This window comes from Cydia strobilella, chromosome 24, assembly GCF_947568885.1.
Source record: "Cydia strobilella chromosome 24, ilCydStro3.1, whole genome shotgun sequence".
Classification (NCBI taxonomy): domain Eukaryota; kingdom Metazoa; phylum Arthropoda; class Insecta; order Lepidoptera; family Tortricidae; genus Cydia; species Cydia strobilella.
In genome coordinates this window covers 4,007,419-4,032,120 of record NC_086064.1, presented here as the reverse complement: position 1 = coordinate 4,032,120, position 24,702 = coordinate 4,007,419, and the positions used below count along the sequence as shown (strand labels likewise).

At 35.7% G+C, this 24,702-nt stretch overlaps 3 protein-coding genes across 3 annotated transcripts in view; all 3 read left to right on the top strand.

Moving 5' to 3' along the window:
* The window catches only part of LOC134752198 (unextended protein-like), a 59,578-nt gene extending 55,100 nt beyond the window's left edge, over positions 1-4,478 (top strand). Inside the window, exon 15 of the mRNA XM_063687812.1 lies at positions 200-4,478. Within this exon, the coding sequence (XP_063543882.1) occupies positions 200-274 (75 nt within the window). The 3' untranslated portion in view covers positions 275-4,478. The remainder of the gene's footprint in view (positions 1-199) is intronic.
* LOC134752415 (probable lysine-specific demethylase 4B) overlaps positions 1-23,440 on the top strand; it is a 122,889-nt gene extending 99,449 nt beyond the window's left edge. The window contains exon 6 of the mRNA XM_063688126.1: positions 23,430-23,440. The gene's annotated coding sequence lies outside the window, so the exon portion shown is untranslated. The remainder of the gene's footprint in view (positions 1-23,429) is intronic.
* The window catches only part of LOC134752164 (RNA-binding protein Musashi homolog 2-like), a 160,222-nt gene continuing 147,884 nt past the window's right edge, over positions 12,365-24,702 (top strand). The window contains exon 1 of the mRNA XM_063687770.1: positions 12,365-12,510. Coding sequence (XP_063543840.1) covers positions 12,443-12,510 — 68 coding nt within the window. The 5' untranslated portion in view covers positions 12,365-12,442. The remainder of the gene's footprint in view (positions 12,511-24,702) is intronic.

The following is a 24,702-nucleotide window of genomic DNA, read 5'->3' as shown; positions in this document are numbered from 1 at the left end:
GCTACACCCTAACAGCATTTAGACGTCATAATGACGTCAGCGACGTCTTTATGACGTTATTATTACATCATTATGACGTCGCTGACGTCACTTTGCTACCTGCCTACCTGGGCACCTACCACTAGGCCATTTTAGCCTAATCTGTTTAGCCTAGTTTTGTTTTCCCGAATGCAAATGTAGATTTATGATTTATTTTCAGGAGCCCTCACCGGCCAGCCCCGCGACCTCCAACCAGAAGGAAAACCCAGAGGAGGAGGCTCTACTAAAGAAATAGACGTCGCGGCCGACCTCAATAACAAGCATACTATAAAATAAAACTATGAAAACGGATTATATCGCGTATATTGAATTTATAATTCATCCCGACGTTTCGAACTCTTTACAGCGTTCGTGGTCAACGGGTGACTGAGTATATAATATATATCTTTACTTGAAAAATAATTATAGTGTATAACTAGCCTTATGAACCGATTTTGCATGTACAACCAGCCTTAAAGTTTGTAGTCTATGATTGTTCATTATTTTTTTTAGTATGTGGGTATTTTTGCATTTTGTAATTTTTCCTCAGTCACCCGTTGACCACGAACGCTGTAAAGAGTTCGAAACGTCGGGATGAATTATAAATTCAATATACGCGATATAATCCGTTTTCATAGTTTTATTTCATGAGTAACTATCGCGGTAACCGAAGACAATATTAAGCATACTATAGTCTGCATCTTCTCAAATGATTTTTACGCCTAAGACGGTAATCTGTTAAACAAAAGCCATTGTTCCTTTTGTGTGAGCGGTCCGCCATTGTGTGCCATTGAGTGAGCGCGTGCTACGGCGCGTGCCATTGTCAGACACAATGGCCGACCTCTCGCACAAAAGGAACAATGGCTTTTGTTTAACAAATTACCGTCTTAGGCGTAAAAATCATTTGAGAAGACAGACTATACCTCAGATTACAATAGTCTCTGAAATTATGGACAAACCAAATGTGTCTCTACTAAAATACCGGAGGTATTTCATTTGTCCATAATTGTAAAATTAAAAATCGCGTTTTTAATACACTAAATAAAATGTGACGTTTCACGGAAAAGGTGCCTTATGGCGGCAGGCGCTTACGCTGTTATTCACGACGCTCCTATTCAAATACGCTGCTAGGCGTCGTAAGCGCCAACCGTCATAAAGTACCTTTATCCGTGGAACGTAAAAATTTATTTAGTGTGTTTAAAACGCGATTTTTAATTTTACAATTATGGACAAATGAACCCGTGGGACGTCAAATTGTGTCTATCGCGCATTAGAATAGGACCAAGCTAACTCTGCATGACATTAACAAAGAAAAAGTGTCGAAATGTCATCATAAATGTAAACTTTCTGTCAGTCTGCACAGTTAGCTGAGATGGAGTCTAATTTGTTTACTTTTACGAACTAACGTCTAAACATATTGCAATTGATAACATCGATAAACACGTAGAGATATAAAATCATGACAATTTGAGCTAAATCATTGATTTATTGCCCTGTTTGCCTAGCCATCTAATTTCGTCACTAGAAAAAGGCAGCAAATAATGTAGGTAGGGGTTAAACCTGCCGTGCACCATTTTGAACTTTCGCGCCGCGCCTGTACTGATGAAAATGATTTGCCAGACTATTGTAAAATTGAGGTCGTCGCTAGCAACACTGCTTTATGACTGGCAACCTTGCATTGCGTCAAATAAAGAAAAAAAATACTAACACAGCTCTCACTCTGGGTTCACATACACGAGTAAGGGCCTCTACACACTTCACCGATATTTGCATGCGATTTGCGTGTGTATCCCCGTTTGTCCCCGTTCCACGTGACTGCCGCCATACATGAGGCGGGGACATCTGGGAATGATTTGTATGCAGCGCCTATTCTCATCTGTGCCCGGTGGGAACAAATGGGAATACACCTATTTGCGTTACATTCCGGCCCATTGATCGATCGAATGAATTCGTTGCAGTTATGTGTGTCGGCAATTATCTAAAATCGCATACGATTGGTTGCAAGGTGTGTAGAGGCCTTAACAAGGGGCAATCGACAACTGTAGAATGTAGTTATAGTATCGATTTAATAGCATTTGAAATTTAACAAAATAGTTTTTAAGTTATAATTATTTTAACTGTACTTACTTTTTTATATGGCAACACTTTCGCAACACTTTCTTACATGGAGACTATATAAAGGAGCCAAATCTCTATGTATGAAAAGTGTCCATCAAAAAACAGTAATTAGGCGGCGCCACCATACACCGAGATACTACCAAAAACAACCTACGTAATTTGGTCGGGTTATTTGTTGGTACTTGTCCCAGCCCCTAACTAGCGCCACCGGAGGGATTAGGAACTATTATTTAAAGCTGAAAGCGGTCACTTTTGCAACAATTCTGCCATAAGAGATTGGCATCCTTTCTATACCATCCATACTTTCTTATTTTGGTTGGTGCAATTTTCGTTTAGAAATGAACTAACCCATCTTATTGCTGAACCAATACAGTATTTAATGATCGAATGGATTTTGCTTGTTTTGAATTAAAATATTTATTGAATATCCATGAATGAATATTTAAATGTTGAATTGTTTTATTGTATCGTCAGTACATTCAAATTTTATACATGTTTCGACTATATCTACTTGCGTAGTTTTTGAAAATATGTAGTATTTGAATGATTCTGTATTGAAATGTGAATAGTACAAATGGAAATTATGTTTTTATAATTATGTTGAAGCTATACAAATTAATAAATCACGAAATATCTGACACTAATTCTTAAGTTGTTTTAATATGTTCGCGTATTTTTTAGCCACCATGTCGAATATTAAAAAAAAGCAAAGCGCAAATATGCTTTGAAATGTTTTAAAATATGATGTAAATCCAACAAATCTTATGAAACTGCCTTTTAATTTAAGTAAAAGTAACAATTTTACATATTGCTTGACATAGAATAGATATTTTATAAAATGTTACTTTGAATTTATGGGAACATAAATTTTTTTGAGACCAGTAAGGACGCCGAGCACTAACTAACTATTTACATTGACCCGCCATTTTCTATCTCTGTGGCACGCGCGTAGTTATTATATATTACCTACTGTCCCTCTAATAATGCCGGTGGTCAATGACACTACGAGGTCGACAGCAATATAATTATGCGCGTGCGATAGAGATAGGAAATGTTTAGTGTATAATGTGTTTACGTATGTTTTATTTAATAACTTAGAGTTAAACCAAGATAAGTCAGCAACGATTTTGATAGCACACGCAGTGCAAGTGTTATATATATATACGTCATAATTTAATAGAAGTTTGACGTTTAAAAACTTTAAAATAACGGCGTGTGCTATCAAAATCGTTGCAGACTTATCTTGGTCTAACTCTATGTAGCTTTGAACGTTATGACATCTAGATTTTTATTCATATTGTCAAAGAGGATATAATAGGATAGAGCGGTACTGTCATAGTAAATTTTGTAGTCACAATAAATTCACTGCCATCTATCGACACACGATTAAAATAAAAAATAAAAATATAAAAAATGTATTTATATGTGGATAAATGTGGTTTTTTTTATTTACAATATTTGCATTAATTATTTTTATATTATTTTGACCCATATTCTTTTTAAACAATTAAATACAAATTAAATAATAACCGTCAACGCCATCTATACGAGAGTAGGCCAAAGGTAGTGGAGTCCATCTGATCAAAAATCAAATTTTCGTGATTTTCGAGGCACGTTTTTTCCTTAGACTGTATCCATCTATTACGGTGTTATATCTATCTTTGATATTGTTTTATATTTAAAATAGTTCATAAAATTTAAAAACAATGTGCCTTTACCATTCTTTAAATACTAAAAAAACTTATGAATGACGCTCAGACAAGTTTGTGTTCCTATAATTAAGAATAAATACTATATTAGTAAAATACGTAGAAGAATCGTAAGTGGGTGCATGTTTTTTTATTTATTAGATTTTTATATTCAACCAATATTTTTAAAGGGTCCAAATGGCGCTTGTTTTTTTTATATACGCATTGTATATGGGAAGAATATTTTAAGTCCCTTTTGAAATATTGTTTTATTTATAGTTCTAACTTCCATAATAGTGCCTTTAAACTTGAAAGAAATATTTAAATGGATTTTGAAGCGAAAATTACATTTTTATTGTAAATTTTTTGATAGAATGTATCGTTAAAAATATAAAAAGTACTTACGCTAAAGTAGATGAAACTGTTATGATATATGGAAAATGAGCTCATGAAGATAAGTAATGATGACAGTACTTTTTTGTACTTTGCAAAAAAATGTGGTATTTTTTCTAAAGTCTCGAAAAACGACATTTCGTAAGCGAAATTTCCATATATTATTAATTGTATGTAGATGTGTGATCCGCAATTAAAATTATCCATAAGTAAGGTGCTGAAATGTTCAATATGAAAATATATCAGTTTTTGAAACTTGAATTGTTGTATTTGTGTCCCAATGTGCCCTAATGAAAGTTATGAATGAATGAATGATTACCCCCAAAAGTGGCCCCCATCCCCCGTTTAAAATTCATTTGTTTACGTTAGGTACATGTCTGTCTTTGGGTCGTAAACTTACGTGTACCAAATTTGAACTTAATTGGTCCAGTAGACAGACGCACGAGTGATCCTATAAGGGTTCCGTTTTTTCCTTTTGAGGTACGGAACCCTAAAAAACGTAAGTACAATTTCATTTTCTTTCGATCTTAGTACTTACCTACATACTTGTAATGATAACCAATCTTATCGCGAGTATCATTGTCAATGATTGACTGCATCGGCACTTACCATCAGGTGAGATTGCGGTCAAATGCTTACCTTTTTTTAATAAAAAAAATAAAAAAAAATTAAACTGTTAACAAAAAAAAGTAATCGATTAGTTCGATCAAAAATAAAATTACGTTCATTTCGAAACAATGCAAAACTAATTACACTTTTAATGATGCTTTTTGGAACCATGTTCGCGATTTTTTCTATCGAGCGAAAGTTGTTTAATCAGGTATCGAATCGATGAAGTTACTGGAGAAAGGCCTCAAGATTTCTTTTTATATTTTTGTCGAACGTATAATAATACCACAAAAAAATACAAATGAATTTATTTCATTACTTTTTACTTTTTTTATGATCTATAAAAGCGCTACGATTTTTAAAAACTGCTGGGCACCTTAAATTATTTACAATTTTTTCAGTCACCTATAGATATGTACATATATGGGACATTTTCTATGAAAAGGGACCTTATTGTCGATGGCGCTTACGCCGCACAGCGTCGCGCGGCATTGTATTCATATCGGAGCATAGTTTATAATGGCGTAAGCGCCATCGACATTAAGGTCCCTTTTTATAGAAAATACCACATATATACGTTTGAAAAACAATTCTCCTTCGTCACAGTCGGGTAACAAAGGGTCAAGCTCATACAATAGTAACTAAATAAATACGGTACACATAGAACTATGCAATAATTCAAACAATAGTGTACCGTAGCTTTGTTTGACACGCGGGTAAAGATCATTGTCCCCAAACTAAAACAATGAATTTTCCATAAAAACAATGCATTAAATAAACAAAAGAGAAATTTTGGAAATGTTCCGCACTGTGCAGATAGTATATATTTATTTAAGATAATATTTTTATACTCAACTTAGGTAAATACTTAAACATTGGTTTGTGTTTTCTGTATTATATGTGCTATTCTCAACCAAAAGGGTACTAAATATTGTCGGTTGTCAATAGGTGTTTCCATATAGCTGCAATTTGAAATCAACCTTATCGACAACCGACAATGTGGTAACTTTTGTTTGAAAATGTCACAAATATATAAATTATAAACTAAAATATATATCATATATTAAAGAAAAAGTGACCAAGCCACACGTACGTACGTACCTATTATCATAGAGTAACTTATACTAGAGCGGTACTGTCATAGTAAATTTTGTAACCCCAGTAAATTCACTGCAATCTGTCGACACACTTTAAAACTAAAAATGAAGATTTATAAAAATACGATAGAATGTATTTAAATATAGATAAATGATTTTTTTTATTTGCATTAATTATTTTTATGATTTTGACCGATGTTCTTTCACTGATATGCGTTAAAATTGTTAAATAACAAACGAAACCGTCAACGCCATCTATACGACTGTAGGCCAAAACTAGTAGCGCCCTCTGAACGAGAATCAAATTTTCTTGATTTTCGAGGCACGTTTTTTCCTTAGACTGTATCCATCTATTACGGAGTTATATCTATCTTTGCTATTATAAATGTGCAGTCAGGCGGTCGCGGGGGTCGCCGGTCGGTCAGTCCGCGTGGTAAAATCGAATACTCGACCAATTAAAGAAGGCTTCGTTTCCATGCATATTATTAGCAATCAGTTACCTTCTTAACTCATTCGGATAATATAATGAAAAAGCACGAGTGTTATAATATACTGAAAAAGCCCGCGTGTGAAATCAGAAGCCAAAAATCGATGGAATAAAAACATCGTTTTGAGCAAGTGTGTTGAAATAGTTATTTTCGATACAAGTGCGGAAAAGAGGAAATTCGAAACGAGTGGCGATAAATCGACACGAGTTGCGAATTACCTATTCGCACGAGTATCGAACAACGTGTTACAGTAAATATGGCCCTTTAAACTTTCGACATATGCACAAAAAGTGCACTTTCCGCACTAGTGCGAGAAAGTAGCACCATATGTACTGTAAAAGATCTTATGATTATTATTATGTTTCAACACAACCCTGTAAGAGCACTGCAATAAAATGCAAACTAATCAACTACTTAACTTAATAACACTATTAAATATATTTACATGTAATGGCCGGCCGTATATAAGGGCGGCAGAGAGGTGTACGCTTACCTACGCTCAGTGAGTTAGAGAAGAACATGAATGAACCTACTGGGCCTTAAGTTACTACTCTGATGATCCTGCTACCAAAATGGTTACCAAGATCACATGGACATCATTATAATGTGCATCTTTAATAAATGTCGTTGCGGACTCCTTTCGATAACCTGCACTACTTACCTTTTTACATATGTTACAAGTATATGATTTGACGTTGTCATGGTACCTAGAGAAATAAACATGTCAATTGAAAAATTGTGATATTATTTGAGAAAAATATCAAATATATTACTAATATTACAAATAAGTAAAAATACTTAAATGTGTTCGTGTTACCGCGCGTCGGTAACAGTCATTAAAATGAAAACTACAATCATTTAACTGAAACAAAAGGTATTTATTATCTTAAAGGTATTTAGTATTAATATGGGGCATTTTCTATGAAAAGGGACCTTATTGTCGATGGCGCTTACGCCGCACAGCGTCGCGCGGCTTTGTATTTATATCGGAGAATTGTTAATAATGGCGTAAGCGCATTCGACAATAAGGTCCCTTTTTATAGAAAATACCACATATATTATATAGGCCATAACACAAGCCTCCTTGGAGTCCTTGGGCTTACCGTGGGACTTAGTCAATATGTGTAAGAATGTCCTATAATATTTATTTATTTCTTATTTATTTATTTAAAATATTATCCTTTGGATTTTAAACACAAACGCAAACGTTTCTTAAAATTATCAATAATTTGCCGCAGTAATATTGTCTTCGGTTACCGCGATAGTTACTCATGAAATAAAACTATGAAAACCCCGAATCCTCCCGTGGCGTCCCAGGTAGCAGTGACGTCAGCGACGTCATAATGACGTCATTTATACGTCATAATGACGTAACGGACGTCATAATGACGTATAAATGCTACCTGGGGTGGTCACCCGTTGACCACGAACTACGAAGGCTGTAAAGGGTTCGAAACGTCGGGATGTATTATAAATTCAATAACCGCGATATAATCCGTTTTCATAGTTTTATTTAATTTGCCGCAGTATTTTTTTTCTCAAAACTGTAAATCTCTTATAAATAACAACTCTAACAACTCTATAACATTTAAAACTTTCGCGGTTTGAACACATATTTTAATATTTACCACCACCACCATCACCACAACCACCACCACCAACACCACCACTTGGGGACCAGTGATCCAGAAGTTAAAGCCAAGGGATCTATCTTCGGATGTGTGCGCGGATGTTGTGAGTGTTGTGTGTCGGACTATTGACAATAATTAACTTTTATGTGTAATGGGTGGTTTGAAAATGTGATGTCTACCTCAAACTTTATATGCACTTTTCGTGGGGTAGTCACACAAATCTCTGTTTTGACATTTTGCTGGGACGTCAGTTAGCCGCGACCGCGACCAGTGAAACCTGTGTCGGGACTTCCGGTTCGAGCGCCATCTTGATAGTTAGCCTCGTGATTAATTACTTTGTTTTTTGCTCATTAATATTGTTTAAAGTGTAATATCGATAGCTTATTATACAGTAAACTAATGTGGTAGTGTGCAGTGAATGGAGAATTAATTTTGAAGCACGTTTAACCACCATCTTGGAGTCAACGGCCGGTAGTCCACGTGCTTCTTGTAAAGTCTAGCTATCGATTTACAAGAGCTAACAAATCACCGTACACTGTCTTGCACAACCGTACAATTTTTGTCGTTTTTAAACCTCTTAATACCTTGATACTGGCGAAATAGTCCCACTGGGCTGAAGCCATAATTTTAAAAGAAGAAGAAGAAACCTGTGTCGAAACGTCGGTAAACAAAGGTAACAAAATAAATTCGCGATAGACCCGTTTCTAAATGTGATTTAATATGTGTTCTAACAACTCTAGATTATGTAATGAAATATTAAAACACTGTCAGGTAATTTACGCCATTTTGTTAATCACTACACTCTTCATTTAAACTGAGTGTACATCATAAATATTTAATTAAGTTTTCAGCGATCTGAGCAAACAGCTATTATTAAATCTAAGAGCGGAACGAACAGAAAATTTCTCGTAAGAATATACTAGTAGGCTTGAGTCGGTCATGAACTAAGAACTGTTAAGAATGAAATCCCGTGAAGGAACTAAATCTTTTTGCACACTCTTAATCGGTCTTTAGGTCCTTTAGTTCAGTGGGAGTGGAGAGCGCTTGACTGAGTGAAACGGTAAATGGATGGAACGAAACGGTTGGCACTGTCCCTGGCACGAGTGTGAACGAGATGATTGAACGACGTGACACTCCTAAGCCCGTAAAATACGAAGGAAAATCAAATATTTTTCATAAATCTGATATTTGTTTTTTTTTTTTGTATTGTTAAGGTGTTTTAATGTTTGATATCGACAAATCGTATTGTACAAGTTAAATTGTATTCAGTTACTAAATATTGGAAAAAATCCAATTCCCGGCTCTCGACAACCGAAGTTCACTAAAGGAACTAAAAGACCGAACTAGTTCGTTTGACCGATTGACCGAGAGCGGAGCGCTCTCTGTAGTGACCGAGCAGGCACAAGCCTATATACTAGTAGACCTAAGCACGTAAAAGTAAGTTTAATTTAAGACGTGTAAAAAACTGTCATAAAACTCATAAATGGTATTAATATATGAAAAATCGGCCAAGAGCATGTCGGGCCATGCTCAGTGAAGGGTTCCGTAGTTACTATTCTGCCAGAATAGGCTCAACGGAGGCTATTAGCAAAGATAGATATAACTGCTATAGATGGATACAGTCTAAGGAAAAAACGTGCCTCGAAAATCACGAAAATTTGATTCTCGATCAGATGGCGCCACTAGCTTTGGCCTACTCTCGTATAGAGGGCGTTGACGGTTTCGTTTGTTATTTAACAATTTAACGCATATCAGTGAAAGAACATGGGCCAAAATCATAAAAATTATTAATGCTAATAAAAAAAATCATTTATCCATATTTAAATACATTTTATCGTATTTTTATAAATGTTAATTTTTAGTTTTAAAGTGTGTCGATAGATCGCAGTGAATTTACTGGGGTTACAAAATTTACTATGACAGTACCGCTCTAGTATAAGTTACTCTATGATAATAGGTACGTACGTACGTGTGGCTTGGTCACTTTTTCTTTAATATATGATATATATTTTAGTTTATAATTTATATATCTGTGACATTTTCAAACAAAAGTTACCACATTGTCGGTTGTCGATAAGGTTGATTTCAAATTGCAGCTATATGGAAACACCTATTGACAACCGACAATATTTAGTACCCTTTTGGTTGAGAATAGCACATATACTACAGAAAACACAAACCAATGTTTAAGTATTTACCTAAGTTGAGTATAAAAATATTATCTAAAATAAATATATACTATCTGCACAGTGCGGAACATTTCCAAAATTTCTCTTTTGTTTATTTAATGCATTGTTTTTATTTGTTAAAATTTACAGTACCGCTCTATCCTATTATATCCTCTTTGCTATTAGTAAGTATCATGTACATACAAGCATAAGGGAGTAAGTACCTTAGCAGCACACACGTCTTTTTACTAAGAAAAGAAGACTTTTTGCAATAATTCAAACACGACTTGACCGATCATGTTCGCTATAGTTTTCGTTGAAAGTATTTATAAAGCTTTTGATTTACTTTTACGATTTTTTCCTATTTTTTGGACGCATAGTTCAAAAGTTAGAGGGGGGGACATATTTTTTTTCTTTCGGAGCGATTATTTCCGAAAATATTTACTTTATCAAAACACGGCCAAGTCCGTGCCATTACGCAAAAAAAGGCAAAAAAATCACGTTTGTTGTATTTACTTTATTCTGTTTTTAGTATTTGTTGTTATAGCAGCAACAGAAATACATCATCTGTGAAAATTTCAACTGTCTAGCTATCACGGTTCATGAGATACAGCCTGGTGACGGACAGACAGACAGACAGACAGCGAAGTCTTTGTAATAGGGTCCGTTTTCACCCTTTGGGTACGGAACCCTAAAAATGGTTGTTGGAAACCCTTATTTCTTGTACCCCACACCATTGAGTTAGTGAAAAAAAAAACGTTTTTATTTTACCGTTCTGTCACTATGTAAGATTTATGTATCCATACTTTCTAGCACTGATGGTCACGGAGCAAAGCCATGGACGGACAGACAGACGGACATCGAGAAGCTGTAAGGGTTCCTAGTTGACTACATAACCCTATAAAAAGTAGATTGCCACTGACATATTTTTTTTCTATGACAACTTGTTTCTTTCTATCAATAATATTATTAGGGTTCCGTACCCAAAGGGTAAAAACGGGACCCTATTACTAAGACTCCGCTGTCCATATGTCCGTCTGTCTGTCGCCAGGCTGTATTTCATGAACCGTGATAGCTAGACACTTGAAATTTTCACAGATTATGTATTTCTGGCCGCTACAACAACAAATACTAAAAAGTACGGAACCCTCGGTGGGCGAGTCCAACTCGCACTTGTCCATTACATAACACCAATGCCTTAAAATAAAAATGGCCGGATAGAGCCTAAAGGACTGCTTATAACATGTAGAGCCGCGAGCGTGCGCGATAGAGCACGGCGCAGACAGGGCGATGAACCTGGAAGAGATTTGGCGATAAGCCCTGCTTTCCTTGTTGTGAATTAGTTTTAACATATTACGTATTTACTCTATTTAGTGAAGTGGCGATGTCGTTAGCTAAGGCATTTCACTTTTCATTAGCCTTTATGCGAAAAAAATACGCGTTGATGTAATGTTTTGAAAAAGTGGCCATTATTAATATGTATTTTTGTACAATAAAGAGTTTTTTTAGAAAAATTTTAGGCCATTTAATGAATATATTTTTTTCAATTTCAACATGGTCTAATTCAAATGAGCATTACTATTCTCGTATTTAAATCGTGATAGAATATTATAAAATAACCGTATTTATGTCAATCTTTTTTTTCATTAACACAAAATATATTTTTTAAGGTAGGTATTATATAGGTATTTTTATTTTTAGTTTAGTTGTTTTGTTTTTTTAAGTACCTAGTAATCCTGTTAATGTATTTTTTATATAATTTTACTTCGCTATAACTGATTTTTTTTTAAGTTAAGTAAACCTACTCCGAGTAGAATCAAAATCTTAATGAGTCCCCGTGGTTGACTGACGATACATAATGTTGTTGACAAGCTATAATTTCCAATCTACTTATAACTTAAATATAAATAGTCTAACTCCTTAACTTTGGCATAAAACTGTCACAAACCTAGCCCTATAAAACGTACAGCTGTCAAAATCATCACCGAAGCATTCCAGCCGCGAACAGGTTAAAGGCAATTAAAGCCGGGACCGAAGCCCTACGAGGGGCTGCGTTGCCCACTACGCACCCCACGGCATCTTTCTCTCTCTAACATACAAGGATAGATAAAGAGAGGCGATTACGGAATTGTGACGTCACGTCGGGGGGGCACGCCAGTGAGGCCAGTGTTCGGCCGGACGCAAATCGAGGCGCACGCACGCCATGTTCAAACGGTGAACAAAATATTGACAATGTTGTTCGAGAGCCCCAACGCTAAGTTGTACCCGGCCTTCAACATACCGCCGCCTGTAAGATTAAGGTGAGGATATAAGAGTGATAGTGAGAACAGTGCGTCGGTCCGCAACGCTCCGGCGGACAGCGAAACGTCGATACGAACAAATAGCGACTCCATGCCGTTTGTCTGCCGGTATTTCTGTACTATACCGTTCAGCATCCTTAAATGCAAAAACATGTCTAAAACCCGGTGTAAACAACCAAATCAAAGCAAGGGTACATGTAGCTTCGTATGCCCGAGGATACGAAGCTACATGTACACGAACATCGCGTGCATAAGAAAGTGTTTCGAGTTTAAAACGAAGAGTAATAAAAGATTGATTTTATGTGAAAAGATATACACGCAAATTGGTAGTGTACTGGCTATCGTAAGATGTGTTGAAAAAGCCGATTGAATCGTATAACGTTACTTGTTTATCCATTATCCATAATGGAATGTGTAACTCGATCATGTCTGAATGATTGACGCGACGTTCAATTTGATCCAATAACGAGACTGCGCGAAGTGGTCGTCAGGTGCCAAAATATGACAATTATAATTATATCCGTACAAGGTTATGGTCTCAGTGTAGTCTAGACTCTAGAGCGTCCGTCGTACAGTCAGTTTCGTACCTTGTCAAAGTGGCAATCAACAGGAAAGTTGCTAGGGAACTCAATAACTCATACCAGTCACTGTAACAAGGTACGAAATGGTACTGATATTAAATTCCTTGATCGTTACCGTCTAGGGTTTCATTCGACCTGTTTAAATGAATCTCGTGATATGACCACTTTTGTGAAGTGACGACAATACCGGCGAACTGTGGAACTCGTTCATATCCCATCATTGATGATTTTTGAGGCCTCATAGGCCTCAAAAATAAAAAATCAGTGGAAGCGTACTGGGCCCATAACCTATTAGAAAACAAGCTGAGAGCTGTTAACGACACATTCTTTTATTGCAACGGTAAGACGGAAGTGGAAGTAACATACAGTATGTAATGCCAACATACACACACAGTTTATTTGATGCTACTAGAGTAAAATATATTCATCCTAACAATTATGCTCCAAATATTTAACCATAAAAATCCAAATTTAACTAACATTTTTTTTGGACGAAATGCAAATAGGGATCTAATTAGAACTGCTTTTGTGGAAACACCCATGCCTATTGTAATCCATGTATATTGGGTCTAACAATCTATAAAATCCATACAATCTACTGTCAATGTTGACGCGAGTCATTATTTGGTAGAGTTTTCAGAATCTAGTTGCGAATTAACAAATTGCAGGGTTTGCAACCGCCTTATAACTGTCCGCAATGCTGTTGAACTGTTCAGTGGTAGGGTTATCAGACGCCATTTTTAGGGTTTCGTACCAAAAAGGTAAAAAGGATCCCTTATGGTGCGACTCTGTCCGTCCGTCTGTTAGTCATATCCTAGCTATCGATTTGTTATGTACAATGTACAAGGCTAACCCAGACACATTAAAAGATTTTTTTAAAGCAATCCTAACAAAACGCAAAAAGCAAAAACAATATAAAGTAGAATGTTAACCAAGGGACGAAAGGCACTCATTCCTGCCGAGGTAGTTTACGAGCTAGCTTTTCCAGGTTAGATATCACTGTCTTTCCTGGCAATGTGGCCAAAATACACAAGCACGTAATGCGTAAGCAGACAGTAGACAGCCTGGCTATGAGTCAGTTCATCAAGGGTCGATGCATTTAGAGCGAAGTAATGGAAAATATGACAAAACTAAATTACTATCGACATAGAGTAACTTATACTAGAGCGGTACTGTCATAGTAAATTTTGTAACCCCAGTAAATTCACTGCCATCTGATGAAAACTAAAATTGAAGATTTGTAAAAATACGATAAAATGTATTTAAATATAGATAAATGATTTTTTTTATTTGCATTAATTATTTTGATGATTTTGACCCCATGTTCTTTCACTGATATGCGTTAAAATTGTTAAATAACAAACGAAACCGTCAACGCCATCTATACGACTGTAGGCCAAAACTAGTAGCGCCCTCTGAACGAGAATCAAATTTTCTTGATTTTCGAGGCACGTTTTTTCCTTAGACTGTATCCATCTATTACGGAGTTATATCTATTTTTGCTATCGATTAATCAAATCATCCCGATATATTCATATTAACAAAATAGCACCATTACAGCAGCTTCGTTGTTATGTTGAGTAAGTAAATATATCTTAGTAATACTTCTGTAAGTTTTGGCAGTGGCAGTTGTGGGGTGTGCTGGGTGCAGTGGCATCACAACCAAGTGCACTTCATCATCATTAATTTAAGAGCCTGGCTCTTGTCGGTGGAGCAATTTCCATGTATCTCTTTCCTGAGCCTTTCGTTTGACCGCCTGATACGTCACGACGTTTATCTTTTCCTTTAGTTGGTCCATGTATGTTCTTCTTGGTCTCCCTCTCTTCCGCCTTCCTTCTACTTTCCCTTCCACAATATTTTTTATGAATTCGTCGTGTCGTAACAGGTGCCCAACCATCTTCCCTCTTCTGCTCTCAATGATTTGCAACGGGGACCTCCTCTCCTGCACAAGGTTAAGAACTTCCTCGTTAGATTTTCTCTCGGTCCAACTAATCTTCTCCATCCGCGCCAGCACCACATTTCAAAGGCTTCAAGTCTTTCTCTGTCCCTCTGTGTCATTGTCCACGTTTCACACCCGTATAACGCTATGCTCCAGATGTACACTTTGATAAGCCTTTTCCTGAAGTGCACTTACCGCTGTTATTTTTGGATATTCACCTCGAAATGAAGCCTGTTTCGGATAAATAACAACCTACATTGGAAACTGTATCCTTTTTCGTTAACTGTTGTTCGATTGTTTATTTTTAACACCGTTAGGTATACAGCGAGTTCTTTGACTGATACGAGTAAGTATGACATGAAAGATATACAGACAATGGAGGCAAAAAAAACATAGGAACTTAAGCCTCGAAAACACTATTCTTTTCATATTGTGTTTAGATGTAACTTGAGATGACTTGAGCCACCTGAACTATTCTAGAAAAATTGTATAAAATATTCTTGGTTTATTTAACCACGATGGTACCCTTCTTTTGGAGAACCATAGTCTCTTAACAAAACCTTGGCAGTCAGTTATTTTATGAAAACTGATTTAAATTCCACTTAACTATGTGCAATAGAACCTTGATTATCCAAACTACTTGGTGCGGAGACTAGTTCGGATAATCGAAATGTGGGGTTTTTGGAACGAGATAAAACAAAAAAAAACCTTTTTACAAAACCAGAACACTATATTAAAATTGTATGTACAAATTAACTTTATAAAATATAAAACACCTAAATACCTGAACAAAAGTTCCGATCATAGAGGGTTCGGAGTTCGGATAACTGAGGTTCTATTGTACCGTAATGAATGAAGTTGAGTAATATATCTCTGTCATTACCGTTCTGAACGAGAGTAAGATTTAATTATCCACTGCGATAAACGTATGACATATCTATATCGCTGCCGTACGGTATCCTCATGTTGGATATCTTTGATAACGTTTCTTCCTTTCATGGCAAAATTCAATAAATCTATTGATGAAGCTATATCCAAATATGTATACCGAAAACTTTATAGCCAATAACGCGCATTAGATAACAATCGCTGTTGAAAGAAAACTTCTATCACACCATAATACTATTATTTAAGTTTCGATTCGGTGGGATAACGTCCATAAACTATGTCCAAAATTTAGGCCAAGTTCTAAGAACAAAATATAAATATTGGTACAAATCAAACCAAATCCTTTTTACTAGCAGCGTTTTGAATCCTAACGAGGCAGTTCCTAGATTTGGGTATTCAAGTAATATTCAGAATAAAATTAGTAAGAGTAAAAAAGTAGTTTGAATTATTTTTGCCACTTTCACTTCAGGCACTCTCTTAAAATATTCATGACAAGGAGTGGAAATAGTAAAAAAAAGCAAACGTGATAAAAAAGTACCATTAAATCTATACTTTCTCTCATTAAATTTTAAACGCTAACTGTTTATCCAAAGAAAATTACATAATAGAATTAACGATCAAAAATGTCCACGAAATAAAATTAAAATGTTAAGTAAAACATTTCCTAAAATTACGATATTTTTTGTCCACCGTAATCTCGGTGAGCACTGAACCGATGAACGCAAGAACGTTTCAACAACTTTCCACGATTCTTAACGCTCGATTTGAATTTAGGCCTTTGACATTTAGATGAAATGATTTTGTAACGCGTAATAAATAAGTCTATAAATTTTTAGTCATTTTGTGCAGTCAGGAGAAAACTCGGTTTGATAGGTTTATTGTTTATAAAATGAAATAAAACTATGAAAACGGATTATATCGCGTATATTGAATTTATAATACATCCCGACGTTTCGAACTCTTTACAGCGTTCGTGGTCAACGGGTGACCACGAACCACTAACGCTGTAAAGAGTTCGAAACGTCGGGATGTATTATAAATTCAATATACGCGATATAATCCGTTTTCATAGTTTTATTTCATGAGTAACTATCGCGGTAACCGAAGACAATATTATGTTTATAAAATATTTAATTAACTGGTCAAAACCGGTTTTTAGAATGAACGCAAAATGAAAATAACGTTAATTACCTAGTACATGACATGACAACGGTTCGAACTGGTATTCGGGTGTTGTAAATCTGTTTCGCGCTCGTCATCATCTTTTATGACTGCATGTATGTTTCAACATCATCCATCTGTAATAAACCATAGAGCATTGCATATTTTTTCAGAAAAAATACATTTGGGAACAATCTTACACAGTTCGACTTACTACGGCTAACTAGGCGTCAAAAAGCAAATGAAATTGTTATAAAAAACAGATCCCTAAGATTTAATTCACAAATATATCAGTAATATTGTCTTCGGTTACCGCGATAGTTACTCATGAAATAAAACTATGAAAACGGATTATATCGCGTATATTGAATTTAAAATACATCCCGACGTTTCGAACTCTTTACAGCGTTCGTGGTCAAGTTTGTTGCCGGTCCCATATTGGGATACCCTCCTACAATTTAGGAGGGAATTAAATCTTCTCGGGTCTGTGGCGTAGGGTTGGAGCCGGCGTAGTTTTTATCGCGTATATATATATATATATATCTTTACTTGGAAATAATTGTAGTGTATAACTAGCCTTATGAACCGATTTTGCATGTACAACCAGCCTTAAAGTTTGTAGTCTATGATTGTTCATTATTTTAGTATGTGGGTATTTTTGCACTTTGTAATTTTTCCTCAGTCACCCGTTGACCACGAACGCTGTAAAGAGTTTGAAACGTCGGGATGTATTATAAATTCAATATACGCGATATAATCCGTTTTCATAGTTTTAAATATATCAGTATTTGGACCTAGATCCTATACAAAGCGTCTGCAGTGGAAAGTCACGAAGCGCCCACAATAGGTTCCGAGCAGCTACAGGTAGTCCGGTGTTCGAAACTAGGTCGATATGAAACTAGCCATCCGTGCTATTAAATTGAGAATTTATAAAAGATTGCACAACTGAGCCAAGCCAAAGGGATTACACTTATTTCCACTAGTAAACACCATTACCAATGGTAACAACTGAGAAAAAAGAGACAACTTAGAATAAATTAAATAAATTATATTTTTTCGGTAGGTAGTCGTTTAAGAAGTGTAACGCTCTTACGGTAGATGTCGCTAGGGTCCCCTAGACCCATATGGTGGAAAGATTCGCTGGCTATGGATGAGGTCTTGGTGGCTCAGTTGGCAGAGCGCTGGAGTATCGATCTAGAGGCCGTGAGGTCAAGTCGCACTCAAGGCAGTAAAATTTCCACTTTTAAATTTATTCTAAGCTTAAATTCCCAGTCGTTACCGCCAATTCACTTTTGTTTTTCTCAGTTGGTCCCAGTGGTAAAAGGTTACAAATCAGCTGTTATCAGTGATAACAACTTTGTTTAGGTATGGGAAACGCCAAAAGAAACTTAAACAATTTGGGGCTCTTCAAGGCAAGAGTTAATAGGTATCTCATAGGTAAGCGTGTTCCACCGTAGACCACATCATCACTTACTATCAGGTGGGATCGTGGTCAAACACCTGCCTATTCATCATAAAAAAAAAAACAATGTGTGGAAATGATCACGCCACTTTTCGTTACATCTTCTGTCATCCCGAATTCCTGATACATTTTCAAGATTGGATTGGCATTTTCAGTTTTGGGCATTCTAAGTCTTAAGTCTTAACCGAAATTTCGGTTAAACTTCAAAACGAAGTTTTCTTGAGAATATTTTTAGTTCTTTGCTCATTCATGTTGTTTTTTTTTTTTTTTTTTTTTTTTTTTTTTTTTTTTTTTTTTTTTTTTTTTTTTTTTTTTTTTTTTAATACCACGTCGGTGGCAATCAAGCATACGGCCCGCCTGATGGTAAGCAGTTACCGTAGCCTATGAACGCCTGCAACACCGGAGATATTACACGCGCGTTGCCGACCCTTAAAGTATAATATTGATATGCACTGAATTAACGTGGAGGTGTGCAGCTAATGAAGAATTAGTATTGTAACGCGCTTAACCATTCTTTAGTCAATAGTGTCAACACCCGGCAATCCATCGTGGCTATTAATAAAGTCCAGCTAGCACCTCACTGTCTACTAGCACACTTTTGACATTGTCGAAATCATCATAACGATGAAAGTCATTTTTTAAAAGAAGAAGAAGAAAATATTAACCCTAATGTACGCCGCAGTAGACACATCATTTTCGGGTAGAAAAGAAAATTTAATTTTCTATTGTTGTATACTTAATTACTATTAATAGCACTTTCCTACAAGCAAATGGGAAAATATTGAGGCCCAGAAAGATGAAAAGGCAATGAAAGTAGGAAATATTCTTCTAAAAATGCGGCAAAACGTCTCCGATAGCATCTCATTTGGGAGAGAGGTTCCTTGGCAATCGTTAGAAGTGTCGCTTTGTTGATGAATGTGTGACATATCGTACTTGGTATCTTAAGTCACTATAAGTAGGCTACACTTTAGTATAGTTCCAGAATTACGGAATCCCGAAATACAGGAATAATGGACCGAATTTAACGATATTGCAATACCAGTTTAAGAGGATCAATATCGAAATATGTATCGAATTTCCAGTATTTAGTTTGATTTTGTTAGAAATTAATAAAATTTAACCTTCAAAATATTTAGATCAGTACGGTTTCACTCACTATTATCTTTAGTCGCTTTTGGCGACATGTTTCGGATTCTTTGGGAATCCTTCCTCAGGCACGAGTGTCCGCGGCGGCTGTACGTCGTGCACTACTACCACTACTATAGTGAGTGAAACCGTACTGATCTAAATATTTTGAAATATGTCTCACGATAGTTTAAGTTCGATTAAATTTAACCTTGTGTAATATTTTTGCGCTATACTTAGCTATTATTAGCTATAGCATAGCGCTGTCAGGCTGTCACTCATACACTGGAGCGACATGCGAATTAGTACCAGTGTGATAACCTCGTAGGGCGATATAATAAAACCATTTACTGACATAAGCATATAAGTGCCAATTGGTTCCTTTTCCCAAAAAAACGACATATATGCGATACGGAAAACTATCGCTAAAATCTTTCACCCTGTAGCACTCCCAAATAGGTTTCAATAGGACCCTCTGGACCCTCGTCAGGGCTGGAAGGCCCGATCAATACTTCCTTGTGATAAGGGACGTTTAGTCGTCTACGTTGCTTGTGGTTAATGAGAAAAATCGCGGGTGACTCTAACGAACTGAACTGGAAAGACGATAAATGAAACCAATTAAACCTGTTTAATTCCTGTAAGGGCTCGGCAGGACAGGCTCAGCCTAGTGTCAGAGTCACTGTGAAAAATTTGTTAACAATGTAAGTAAGTAAGTAAATATTCTTTATTGCACCAAAATTATACATTTTACATACATGTAAAACTACAGAGAAATATTTAAAGAAAAAATAGAAACAGGCGGTCTTATCGCTAAAAAGCGATCTCTTCCAGACAACCTTTGGGTATGTTTTCTGGCAATAAATATTTTGTATTTGTATTATTTGTATTTGTAATTATTATCGAGCAGAAGCGTCTGCAATCCATGCTGCAATTTTTTTAAATTTAAGGAAGAAATGGAAAAATTCGCTTGTTTCTGGTAAGCTTTAAGCGGTATAAATGTGACGTTTTGAACTAAAAGGTACCACAATGTCGCTTGTTGATAAGGTTGATTTCTAATTGAAGCTATATGGAAATAGCGCCTTACTGACAAGCGACAATAAGTACCCTTTTGGTTGAAAATGGCACAAATAAAGACCAGAACTTGTGTGCTAAAGTTAGCAAGGAAGCACCAGACGTTGCTTAGTGCCCATTGATTCAACAACTACAAATCCAAATTTAATCAAAAGGCATAACTTACGTTAAATCACTGTGGCGCTTAAGTTCTTCTTCTGGCTTTAGATGCAATGGGAATGCGACCTTGTGTTAGTGTAAGTAGAGATCAAATTTGAACTGATGGGTTAAAAGTTAGTTTGCCTATTGATACTCCTACATACGGTTGCCTGCATTGGCGTAAAGCTTGCGGTTTCAAATGCGATTTTTTTAAATCGTAAAATGTACAGACTTGGTATCGTGGTATGAAGCAAATCTAAAAATGATTAAGATTGTAAAAATATAGTTATTCAGATATATAAGTGTTCATAGGAAACATTAATAGTTTTCAGTTTAACGTACTCCTCAAAATAATACTTTTTGAAGTGCAGGGCGTACTAAAGACAGACATAAAAAAACCGGCCAAGTGCGAGTCGGACTCCCCCACCGAGGGTTCCGTACTTTTTAGTATTTGTTGTTATAGCGGCAACTGAAATACATCATCTGTGAAAATTTCAACTGTCTAGCTATGACGGTTCGTGAGATACAGCCTGGTGACAGCATACGGACAGACGGACAGCGGAGTCTTAGTAATAGGGTCCAGTTTTTACTCTTTGGATACGGAACCCTAAAAACAAACATACACTAAAGGGGCATTCCTCAAAAGTCGGGAACGTGACGCTTTTGACACTTGATAAAGCTAATAAACTGATATTTGGCATGATACGTTTAATAAAATAAAAACTAGATCTTTTTATGGAATGACCCTGGAAAAATATTATTCGTCAATCATGCAATGAAGAAAAGTTCTTGCACTAACGCAGTGACCAACTCAATATTTAATTAAAGTAATAACTTTGCTACGGAGTTGATAAGATATTTAATTTTCACTTTCCAGCCAGGCTAGCTCGAGATTTTTAAAATTGCATCAGCAATAATTAGGTTTTTAGGGTTCCGTACCCAAAGGGCAAAAACGGGACCCTATTACTAAGACTCCGCTGCCTGTCTGTCTGTCCGCCTGTCTCATGAACCGTGATAGCTAGACAGCTGAATTTTTCACAGATGATGTATTTCTGTTTCCGCTATAACAACAAATACTAAAAACAGAATAAAATAAATATGGGGCATCCATATTTCAATTAACGCTCGGTCAACTATCCGTTGGTCTGCTCATCTGTGGTTGGTCAGCACTAGGACGTTTAAGTTAGCGTAATCAATGAATTGAATGAATTAATATGCTAAATGACCATGTTAATGCATAGCGTGTTAACTTAAATTACTTTCATTTGTTCATACATTAAATAACAATTTTACTATTACTTACGCTGTGATTATATCATCAAGTATATTACTGGTATAATTGTTTAATTTAATCAAACTACTAATAAGTGTACGAGCAATGAAAACTGGAATTTATATTCAAATAGTACCAATTCTTATTGCATTACTTCATTTCAATGTAAAATGCATTGAGATATTTGTAAAAACTTACTACTTTTACGTACTTTGCCAACAGTTTAAATTTGATTAAAAGCTAGTATATTTGTCCGGGTCTCGAAAGGTTAATCTCCAGGAGGGGGCTCCTGAATGTGTAAGAGCAAAGAGAGCAAATTCTACGATGCACAAACGTTCGCGCGATGTAGGATATTCGCCGGTCGTAAAAGCACCATCTACCAGGATATTGGGTAAACAAAATACATCACATTTTATACAAGTATTTTCACTATTGTTTCCTGGTTAAGGCAAGCTTTGCCCACTATTGTTGACTGGAGGCCTTTCGTCGCTGTCCTTGAAGCGCATGCGCGGGTCAGTGGATCGAATAAGAGCAAAGAGAGCGTCTGCGCTGCGGCGCTACTTCTGATACTCGAACGTTTCTCTCTATCCTTTCTATAGTCTGTCAAGCCATTTCTGCCAGTAGAAAAAAGCGGCAATATTTAAAAATAATATAGCTCGGGTTCGAATCCTGGTAAGGGAATTTATTTGTATCTTTATCATTTATTAGTACATATTTATATATAACTATTTATTATACTTATCATCGTCTAAAGTCTGTTTTTTTTATTCCGTAGACTAAAATGACGTTTCATGTATATGAGATGACATTTCTTAGTACCACATGAAATGTCATTTTAGTCTACGGAATAGAAAAACAGAATATAGTATCCACAACACAACCCTTATTGAGCTTACTGTGCCCTATTTATTTATTAAGCTGGTATTATACGGTGCTACCGCATTATACGGTTGTATAAGTCAATTTTTCATCAAATTAAAACCAATAAAAGATCGATTTCGTAATTCAACCCAACTGGGAATCAAACCCGCTTTTACATCACCTTATCAGCTGTTACTTAATTGATGATTGTTTTTTTATTAATCGTTCATAACGCCCGAGCCCTAACAGTGGTAACGCCGCGCATCTGTCGCGTTGCCGCTCTGCGCGCGCGTCGGTAGGGTTGTTAACTTTATCCTCTACGGTCCCAATGAATACCTTCAATGAAATTTAAATCATTATTAAATGAAACAGTATTGCTTTTGTTTTGTTTCGTTCAGACAAATTCAATTATATTTTCTAACTAGCGACCCGCCCCGGCTTCGCACGGGTTACATAAAACTGATAAAACCTTAAAAAATTGTCACCTACTTTCCCCAAGAATCACTCTATTTGATAAGTGAAAACCGCATGAAAATCCGAGCAGTTTTTGAGTTTATCGCGAACATACATACACACAAACAAACAGACGGGGCGGCGAACTTTGTTTTATGAGGTGTAGTGATTACCAATGATTCAAATTTGGCTGCCAATTTTTCTTGTATTGCTTATTTTTTTGAACCATTTGTATGTATTATTTATTTATTTATTATTTTAAACTTTATTGCACAATATAACAAATAAAGTACAAATGGCGGACTTAATGCCTAAAGGCATTCTCTACCAGTCAACCACCAGGCTAAACAGAAACAGTGATAGGTGCAGGCATTGAACAAAAAAAAAAGCAGAATAGGTCCCTTAAAACAAAAAATATAGCGATAAATAATACACACTACCGAAAATAAACTTACATATACATACTATACTATGTAGGTAATCCTCATATTGTTTCTCATGCCCCTTGCACAATAAAGTTTGTTTCTCTTCCCTTATAACAATTTCAAATTCCTGGTTTGTCAACATTAAGTCTTCATTTTATATAATCCTGTTATCTGAAAATTATCTGAAATTTATTAACTAGGATAGGCAAATTTACACGTTAAATTTACTGAAATACTAAGCTTCAAATTAGAAGAGATGGCGGTTCTATGTGATCCTCAATTAAAATTAGAGAATTACCTAGTCAAAATTACTGGAGTTTAGCATATTTATGTCGCTCGAGTACATAAGCAATTACCTAAGAAATTATGCTAAAAGCGTATGATTTATACGACGTTTACGTTGTATTTAACGTTTTTGTGAATACCACGAATAACACCATTAATGTAATACATATATTTAACAATTACCTAAAACCCAGGTTTATAAAGGACTGTAAGGCGTTATGTTAGAATAATTAATATAAATAATTTAATTATTCTAAGGAGACTAAATATGACCACTATTTCTTCTTTCAATAAAATAAATAATTGTAAAATAAATATTTTTTTCTTTTAAAATATCATATATTAATAGGAACCACTGTGCCCACTAGTCTAGCAATGGGAATAATATAAGCGGCAAAAATATTAACATTATCAATATTATCATATAACGGGATTGTACCGCTTAAAAATAAACTCAAAATTACTTCGTGCTTCGTACGATACGTTTCAAGCCTCCACCATTATGCTATCATATTTTTAGGAACAATATC